Source organism: Setaria italica, chromosome V (genome assembly GCF_000263155.2).
Source record: "Setaria italica strain Yugu1 chromosome V, Setaria_italica_v2.0, whole genome shotgun sequence".
In the NCBI taxonomy this organism is placed as follows: domain Eukaryota; kingdom Viridiplantae; phylum Streptophyta; class Magnoliopsida; order Poales; family Poaceae; genus Setaria; species Setaria italica.
The window spans coordinates 41,524,832-41,534,065 of record NC_028454.1 but is presented as its reverse complement, the minus strand read 5'-3'; the positions used below and the strand labels follow the sequence as shown (position 1 = coordinate 41,534,065).

The following is a 9,234-nucleotide window of genomic DNA, read 5'->3' as shown; positions in this document are numbered from 1 at the left end:
GGTTAAGTTCTGTAGCAGGAAATTGCTATTTTGCTTTAGTTAGGTGGGTTATAAAGGTTTCAAGGAGATGGGCGAGGAAAGGATAAAGTGGAATCCGTTGATTCGTAGGTTACAGAAGGGCTTTGGAATGGCCATATGATGGAACATTGGAGAGTCGATAAAGTGGGATTCCCTCTTTTGGTCTGGCTTTCTCTTCCAGATTCTTGTGTAATTCTCTTGATCCTCGAATGTGGAAGTCTTTTTTGTTATTGTGGTACTGGTACCATCATGTTAGCTTCCACTGGAAGTGTATACTTCATGAAAATTACAGCAACTTGTCATACTTCACTGCAAATCGGTGTGCCAAGTGATTAGCATCTTCATGTTAGGGGAGAGATGGTCTTTTCGGTCAACATCTTATTGCAGAATTGTTTTCTAAAGAATTCGTTTAGTCTTAGAATTCCACATAGGGTGAACGCTATAAGCAGCACAGGTTACTGAATCTGTAAAATTGCTCAGCAGCTGTGCTTTTCAGTGTCGAACGTTATTCAGAATATGCTTAATTCAATAAATTGTAAAGAGTGACAAGTGCGGTTTTTCCCACATCAGGTACATGAAGAAAATATTTCTAGTTGATAATTCTAGTCAAAATGAAGTGGGGAAGTGGAAGGTGATGGGTAAAGGCACCATGCTTGAAATGGGAACCTAAAGCTACATCAGTAGTGCCTTATTTCTTAGCTTTCTCCTGTCCACTCTCAGTTTTTTCATCAGCCATGTGTGTCGATCAAACATATATGAAAATAACTTTGCACCAAGCTATCATCTTGAAGATACAACAATTATGAGACTCTTTGAGTGCAAGTGTTCAAGAAAAAAGGATAGATCAAGTACCCCTTCAATTCAAATGCAAGCATCCAGATGAATTGGAGGGACAGCTTTCTTTACAATGTAACGTACATATTTCAGTTGCTTTATTGTCAAGATGTTATAGCAAGGTTTTTAATCTTTTTTGCAGTATTTACACTTGGTCTTCAAGCACAGAATTTGACCATTATTTTCTCACAATATATATCACTTATAGCAACAAAACTCAATATAATGTGTAAGAATTTGAAATACTAATCTAATTGTATAATTTTTATACATTAGTACATACTTATTATGTGACTAATTGGGTGTCAAATTTTATAAAAAGTGTCTTTTCCCAAACAATATACTCCTTGTATTTTTGAACTAAGGGAGTAATCGGAAGTTGTTTGAGTAAAAAATTTGTAAAGGTAGGGTTTGAAATGATGCTATATTATGTAAACCTTTAAGTTATTTCAAAATTGATGAAAGTTATGGTAGTGAGTTCATATTCTTATGAATGATATCATTAGGCACCTTCTTGACCACTCATGTTTAATCATCTGCAATGAGGTAACCATGGGAAGTATTAAACTGAGTCGTGATTTTAAAAACACAAAGATGCTTCAGTATCTTTACAAAATCACAAAACATAACTTTGTTCTTCTAATTCAGAATTTGCTCTTCCTTAATTGGTGTTCAGCTGAAATTAGGCCTATGTCCGATTGAATTGAAATTCTGCTTGCGCTGATTATTGCTTTTTATCATATTAACGCTTTGTTTTGCATGCTATCCTTTATATTCGAGTAGTTAGTCATTATTAAATGTGTTGCATTAGTGTCGTTCAAGTAAATTTGCATTCATAACATATTATCTGAATATAAGCAAGGATTTGTTTTAAGTGGCTCCATCTCCTCTTTCATTGTCTTAGGATCTGCGAAATCTGTGGCTCAGCTGCATGCAACGTGGCAGGTTTCAGTGATATGGACTTCATCGAGCAGTGGAATGAATCAAGCAGCACCGCGGCTGCCCAGGCAACAGCCAGCGAGCCCCGGAGGTTTTGGCAAGGGCACCGGTTCCTCAACTTCCTCCTAGCTTGCATGGTGTTTGCATTCGTTATATCCTGGCTCTTCCACTTCAATGTTCCTGGATGACTCTTGGTGCGCATTGTTCAAATAAAAGCTCCAGATCCAAGACTGATGAAGTATGGGCGAGTGTCAGAGCGCAAACTGGATGGGCATGAGCAGAACTGAAGATTTGAATGGAGTTGCTTGGGTGTGGTGAAGGGTGGTGTTAATTTTGTGAGAGTACGATGGCACATGCCGCAAAAAAAAATGGAACGCAGGTTATTCTGTAAAGATTGGGTGCACATTTGCAAGTGGTTGCGAAATCGGGGAATGGAAGATCTCGTACTTCATTCTTTTTTTCATGTTTTCGTGATTTGAGCAAATTTTTGGTGAGTGGCTTATCATAACTTCCCCATCTTCGTACATCATACTATGTATAGTTTAATCTTGCAATTCATAAAACGGGATAGCCAAGAGGCACGACTGTCGCCGAATTTCCTTTATTCAGACATGTGCAGGAGACTGGAGACTGGAGACTGCAGGTTGTCCACGACAGAATTCTTGCATCCCAAACAGGGGAAAGCTACAGGATAGGCTTCTCGCTTCTGGTGGATCCTGAAGTACTTGAATACAAACCCTTATCACCGGAGAGGGAAGGATTGGGAGTGCGGCGCCATCGGGGATGATGGCAAATAGTCAATTGCTCCATTCTGGATTGACGTACCCGGCAACATCATTTCGTGGATTTCTTAAGTTTAAATGACCAGGCTATCGAAGCACTCCAAATAGCCAAATGTGGGGCAGGGGCTGCTTCGAGTCACATGCAGCTCGCGCGATTCAAGGAAGATGGTGTACCCGAGCTGCTGCAATCATCACTTAATCGCATGACATTTCAGATGGATCTTCAAAGATGTACTTGCGAAGTTACGCAACATTTTGGCAATTGCACAGTAGAAGTAGCACAGGAACAAAAGCCATTTATTCAGAGATTCCTTCAGAGTTTCAGATCCTGCTGTAGTGCTGTGTCCAAGCATAGACAGCAACTATTGGCTATGCGGCAGGAACGGGAAACTTTTGCCGCGACATCGTGTAAAGTTGTAGACTGTAGACTTTGACAGCGATGCAGCGCGACTGGCACATACCGCTTCCGCCTTCGCAAGAGCGCATCGCACATACTCGGGGCATGCACCTGCACGGCTGCAGACATGGGTAAGCGCAGGCGCAGCGGCACCACGTCGGCGATGCGCTCAAACTCCGTGCACGGAACGCATCGAACGCATGTGCTTGGGTGGGTAAGCGCAGGCGCAGCGGCAGCACGACGGCGATCCCCGTCGTCTTCGCGCGCGGCACGCGGCGTCCGCTGCCTTTTTCTTTAGAGCGCCAAACCCGTGAGGCGTTCAGCTCTCGTGAGCCCGGGCTCTACCGTGTCACACGAAGCGATCTGCCCGGATAAGTAGCTGTTCGCTCAAAGGCGTCACAGGGCTCCAACAAAAGCAATCACCACGCGCTGCTCACAGCCTCACATACAATTACTACCAATGAACATAAATTAGCAATCACCAATTCACCACAGCTGACAATATTTTTTTTAGAGCTGGAACTAAAGCTGAATCTAATCGATATTTACATCAAAGATCAAATTTTTCTCTCTCTAATATCATCGGTTTTAAAAGGTCTGAAGAATGCAAAACTGTAGCAGCAGCATCTGAGGAAAGCCGCGAGATTCTGATCCTTTTACATTTTCTACCACTACTTCAACACTGCCTCATTTATCTGTCACCATGCCATAGAGAGCAGCAGAACAAAATGATGTTGCAGCCTTGCAGGTACCTGAGAAGCTTTTCATCATACACCAGGCAATTTTCTTCTTTTTTAAGTTTTTTTCCCGGCAGATTCCCCTGTCCATGTTGAGGACAATAGAACAATGAAAAGCAGCTGATCATGTACCCGTGGGAGGGGCATCAGAGACAGTGTGGTTCATGTCTTCTCCATGCTTTCCATTCATCTGCACTCGTTGTCGCTGAAATAACCAGAAAAGGATACATGAAGAAAACTTGGAACCAAAAAGCACGGGGTTATGTTGTACTCCCTCCGTTCCAAATTATAGGTTATTTTGGCTTTTCTAGATGCATAGATATTATTATGCATCTAGACATAGGGTATATTTTAAGTGCATAACAAAGTCCATGAATCTAAAAAAGCCAAAACGACCTATAATTTGAGATGGAGGGAGTAGTATATATCTCACTGCTTTCGCATCACTACTCCCTCCGTTTCAAAATGCAGGTCGTTTTGGCTTTTCTACAAACATACATTTTGCTACGTATCTAGACATAATCCTATATCTAGATGCATAGCAAAATCTATATATTTAGAATAAGCTAAAACCACCTACATTTTGGAACGGATGGAGTGGTTCATTTTAAGTTTATTATTATGCATGCATCGAAAGGTACCACAAACTATTTATGATAATTCAGAAAACATGGGGTGGTAAGAAATGTTCTAGTACCCGATCAGTAGCATCGACAGAGTTTCCATTTAATAATTTATGCACCTCATCCCTCATCCTGCTGTCAAGCTTATGGAGCTCTTCCTTCATCCTGCCATCTTTATCTTTTGAGCTTACTGGAAGCAAAGATAACCCATTTGTACGATCTGGCATTTCTGCAGAATTGGCAGATAAGCTTGTTACAGAATGTTGATGGCTGTTCTGCATGTTACATGAGGGTAAAAGAATGTACCTGGCAGGTTCTTATCAACAAAGAATACAACTAAATTAACAGTGTACCTGTAGAAAGAGACTGTCAAAAGGAGGTAGATGCTACTTAAAGATAACCTATCACTGAAATTGAGTTTCGTCCCTACCAAGCAACAACAACATCCACAGTGTAGTGCTTGCGAGAAGCAATTATAAGAAGACTCTGAACTATAGCCATCAGCCAAGCAAGGAGCTTAATCAACCTACAAGAACGTGTGAACAGGGTTGACTTGGTGGGCAACTGGTATGAAACTTGTCACGCAAATTACACGCAACTATGCAAGACACAGAGAGGGACACACATGACTGGCTAGATTTTGGTACCTGTTTGATCCATATTTATGGTATGTGCGCACAAACACTAGGGTAAAGATCATGTGAGATGAGAATATCAGATCACCACAACCAAAAAGCACTCCATGAGGAACTGCAAAGAACAATTTGAATCAAGAGAACTTTCCACCCACAAGAGTAAGCCAACAATAGAAGACTTACAGTTAATAAGGAGCACTTCGAGTGCATTGTTTGGTGGTGGAAGAGTGGCAAGTTTTGAGCCCTATGAATGGTATCAAATAACTACTTTAGCAATAGTGTTCACGAGTATATGCTTTGGACAGAATGAGAAATCAAGGTTACCTCACGACAGTGATAATTTGGACCAGGAAGTTGAGTGGAGTAGAATGTGATAATCCGTAAAAACTGCGAAGCCTGTACAGGAAATTATGATCGCTTGTTGAACACGGATATAAATCTGAACACCATCAAAGTAAGACAGCCACACTTACTACTAAAAATGCCAGCACCCTTCGCCACAGAAGAACAGTGTAGAAACGTTTGCTATGATAAATAAAAGGGTGAAAACTCCACTGCAATACCATAGACAAATGGTCAAGGCTGAATAGCTTGTAATCCTAGCATATGATCGATCACTATAGAAAATAAGCATTAAACAATTCAGAAAGTATGCAATGCATGAAAGAGCAGATTACAGAAACAGGTCCAAAAGGTAATTTGCACAAATTCTTTATTTTACAGGATGGCAGTCCAACAAAGCATCACCAAACAAACATTTTTGTTAGTTTAGACATGGATAATCCACATGAAACCTCTATTTTCTAACCTTAACAGTTAACACAACATTGAAATTAAATGAGAGCTCCAATATATCTAAAGGCCACTCATGGTGGAGATTCCAATAATTCCATACACCGATTGACTGACCGTTTGTCTTCATGTCACAAAGTCTTTTAACACATCCATCTAAATAACCATCACTTCAGATTTTTAATGCCAATGAGATCAATTGCATAATGTGTTGTTTAATTCACAGTATTAAACATGGTCACATTCTTGGTACAAGTAATCAACTACAAATAGAAAAATTGTGAAGTAAAAGGTAACCTACCAACAGAAAGGAAATGAAGATGAACGTGAATACGCTCTCGCTAAGATAACCTTTCTCTCGGCCAAGTTCCTACCATATGGAGATGTGCCACCAATGGGACAAAAGAAATCAGTGCCTTGTATTCCTTTATTAACAAGAACTGGATAAAAGCAGATGACATACCGGAAGGGCCAAAAATCCCAAGTCCTGGAGCAGAGGTCCGGGCCGGTGCAAGTAATGTACTCCTCGAGCAGCCAATCCATGAATGTACTAGTTATAGGCAAAATGATTGCATGAATCTCCAAAATCATCCATTATTGAACTGATAAAAATATGTTAACAAGTAAATCTTGAGAAGACAATGCAGAATGATGGAAATTCAGATATTAGGAACTTTTGGCAAACTCTGAATGGAGAACCCTAAAAGACTTTGTATTAGCAGACAATTGGCCTGTTTCTTTGCAGCTTATCAAGCCATCTAAAAAAACAAGTCACTAGTTTCCTTCTCTACCAACTGTACACAGAGAAAAACCCAGTGTCTAGTGATTTCTACAAAGTTCTTGGCTCATCTAATGAAACAAAGTGCAAGACAGTTATACTACAGAAGCACAACTGAGAAAAAAACGATAAAAGAGATTGCAAAGTTCTTGGCTGATTTAATGATAGAAGCACAAGAAAATTTTTGGGAGGTGGATTGCTTGGACAAGCTACACATAGATCGGGCTAGCACGAAAGGCCTGAGTAATATAATAAAGGAATAAAGAGATTTAAAAGCTTTAGAATCACCTACAATGAATGCTCCAGAAAGAGAAAGGATAAATTACATCAGCCGAGGTAGATTGCCAGGACACATCATATTTGATCATGAGCGCAAAATGCCAGTGTTATCCTAAAAGAGATTGGAGGGTATCAAATAGTATGTTTATGCAGTTACTTTAAGTGTCAATAGGTAGCACTGTTATTGCGGTATCTCCGTTGCTGTCTACGACTGCTATTTCCTTTCCTATAAAGCTTACATGAGGGATGTATTATTTGTTACAATAAAAGTCTGCAAAGGATTCTCCTAACTAAAAGAAAGATGGCAAAGGGCCCAGATTATATGCAGAACAAAAATAGTTTCAACAAGACTTTAGTTACCCTGCTAACTACGTAGTTCGTGCATTATAATTTTTCGAAGAAATTTTAAAGATATAAAGACTTGAAGAATCTATGCTAATATAAAAGGGTAATTTATGTAACATATTTTCTTGGAGTAATAACGTAACCATGCACAAAAACTTGGACAATGATTTGAATAAAGAGCTAGCCCGCGCTTCTGCCACCCATGTGAAATCTCAGATATCGATATCAACATGCCATATATATTAGTAGCTCAGTGCATACACAGAAGGCACATCAAAGACAAAATTCACAGCATACTTGTTTCTACTATACTCGCACTGATCAACAAGAAATCACCATGCATATATTGATATAAATCTAAAAGAGCTTAGTATCCGCATAAATGTTTGGTCAGTCACAACACAAGTTAGCATAAACCGCAGTGGGAATATTCTCAGTCGAACTGACAACACCCTCGAGATGAATCATCATAGGATTGGTGACAGCCCCTAATCGAGCAGACGAACACTAAGTTTAGCAGCAAGCACACAATACAGAGGTAACTAAAATTCAAAAAAGGAAAAAGTGTGAACCATCTGCAACCCGAAAATTCTAACAGCAGACTACACCACAGCCCACAGTCTCGTAATTATAGACACTTGAGATAAAATTAAACGAGATCGATTGAGAAGCTCACCTGGAACACCAATCCTGCAAGGAGCAACTGCCACTTCTCGAGCAGAAGCTGCAGCTCCGCCGTCGTCTCCGCGCTCACCTTCCTCCATAGCTGCGCGGCGCAGACACCAATCAGGAAAACTCGACAAGCAAATAGCTAGCATACCGAATACGGGTGAGTGCCCGGCGAATCGAGACCTTGGTAGCCTCCCGCGCGATGTACATCGTGGCGTCAGCAGCTCCCGCTCCTAGTCCTCCGCCAGTAGCCGCTACCTCCCGGCGGGGTCACACCCATGCTCCGATCCGCACATCACTGCGGGGATCGCGGCATCCCGTGCCGGAATTCTCCGCGTCGTAACCGCCGCCCCCGCCGCAGCACGGGCGGACGACGACCCACCCGCCCGGGGCAGCTCAGCTCTCGGACCTCTGCGAGGGGGAGGGGACGGGCGCAAAGCAAATGCGGTTTCCCGGAGACGCGACGGGGTGGGAACGGGGTGGTCGCAGGCCGCCGCTGGGGGAGTCGCGACTCACTCGGCGACGGCGGCGACGGTTTGAATCGGGGAGGGTGGGTTCGGGAAAAAAAGGAGCCGGGGCGTGGGCGTTTTGGTAAAATCCGGGGGCTCCCTCGGCTCGAGTAGCCGGCCAGTTCGATCGGAGCGGTTGCTCTCGGCTGCGTTGATTCCGAGGGAGGAGCCGGTGGACTTGCGATTCGCCGGGCTGTGCCCTCCCCTCCTCCATGTGCGCGTATCACTGCCCTTTTTATGCATCTGGCAGCCGTGCTGGCCGATCTATCATCTTCATCTCTTCCCTTTTGATCTTTTGTTCGAGAAATCTGAGATCCTATCCATCCACCATTTCAAAAAGAGAAGAAAAGATGCAAATGGAAATGGCGTTCGTGTTTTGTTAAATTCGGTCGGTTGGGCCAGGGAACCGGAGAAAGCTAGCTGTACGGTGTCCAGGGTCGACAGCGTACATGTTCGGGCCCCGCCGTCTTCCAGATCACCGGACGTTGACAGGTACAGCTCGAAAAAGAAAAAGGATGTCGCCATGTAGACGTGTAGCTTTCTTTCGGTTCGAAAACGAATTTCGGATGTTCATACTGAACATTGATCAATGCGTTCCACGGCAGTGGTCATCTTTCTGACCATTCAACTCGTCTAGAGATATAACCATTCGCCCAAATTATGCCCCTCTAGCCTATTTTGTTCTTTTCACATTTTTATTGCATCTTAACAATAATTGTTGTTATATTTTTATATAAATTTGCAGTTATCATATTTGTTCATTATTCTTATGTGACGTATTCTGATATGGTAGCATTGCTATTTTTTTTTGCCACATTTTTTTTATATACAAGCGTACCTGCGCTTTTACCACTTCTACGGATTGTGACGCTCGATGCTTATAGTAGTAACTTCTAC

The 9,234-nt window shown here is 42.1% G+C and overlaps 2 protein-coding genes across 2 annotated transcripts in view; one reads left to right on the top strand and one right to left on the bottom strand.

The window, feature by feature from the left end:
- LOC101780021 overlaps window positions 1–2,254 on the top strand; it is a 3,946-nt gene extending 1,692 nt beyond the window's left edge. The window contains exon 3 of the mRNA XM_004970527.3: window positions 1,757–2,254. Coding sequence (XP_004970584.1) covers window positions 1,757–1,979 — 223 coding nt within the window. The 3' untranslated portion in view covers window positions 1,980–2,254. The remainder of the gene's footprint in view (window positions 1–1,756) is intronic.
- Window positions 2,255–3,403: 1,149 nt separating this feature from the next.
- Window positions 3,404–8,505, bottom strand: LOC101779623 (phosphatidylinositol:ceramide inositolphosphotransferase). Its single transcript, XM_004970526.4, has 12 exons — window positions 8,012–8,505; window positions 7,836–7,925; window positions 6,221–6,307; window positions 6,059–6,127; window positions 5,439–5,519; window positions 5,290–5,361; window positions 5,149–5,209; window positions 4,978–5,080; window positions 4,761–4,856; window positions 4,637–4,683; window positions 4,405–4,559; window positions 3,404–3,912 (listed from the first exon to the last, which is right to left on the bottom strand). The coding sequence occupies exons 1-12, from the start codon at window positions 8,036–8,038 to the stop codon at window positions 3,832–3,834; spliced, it is 969 nt and encodes a 322-aa protein (XP_004970583.1). The 5' UTR covers window positions 8,039–8,505; the 3' UTR covers window positions 3,404–3,831.
- Window positions 8,506–9,234: the final 729 nt, after the last annotated feature.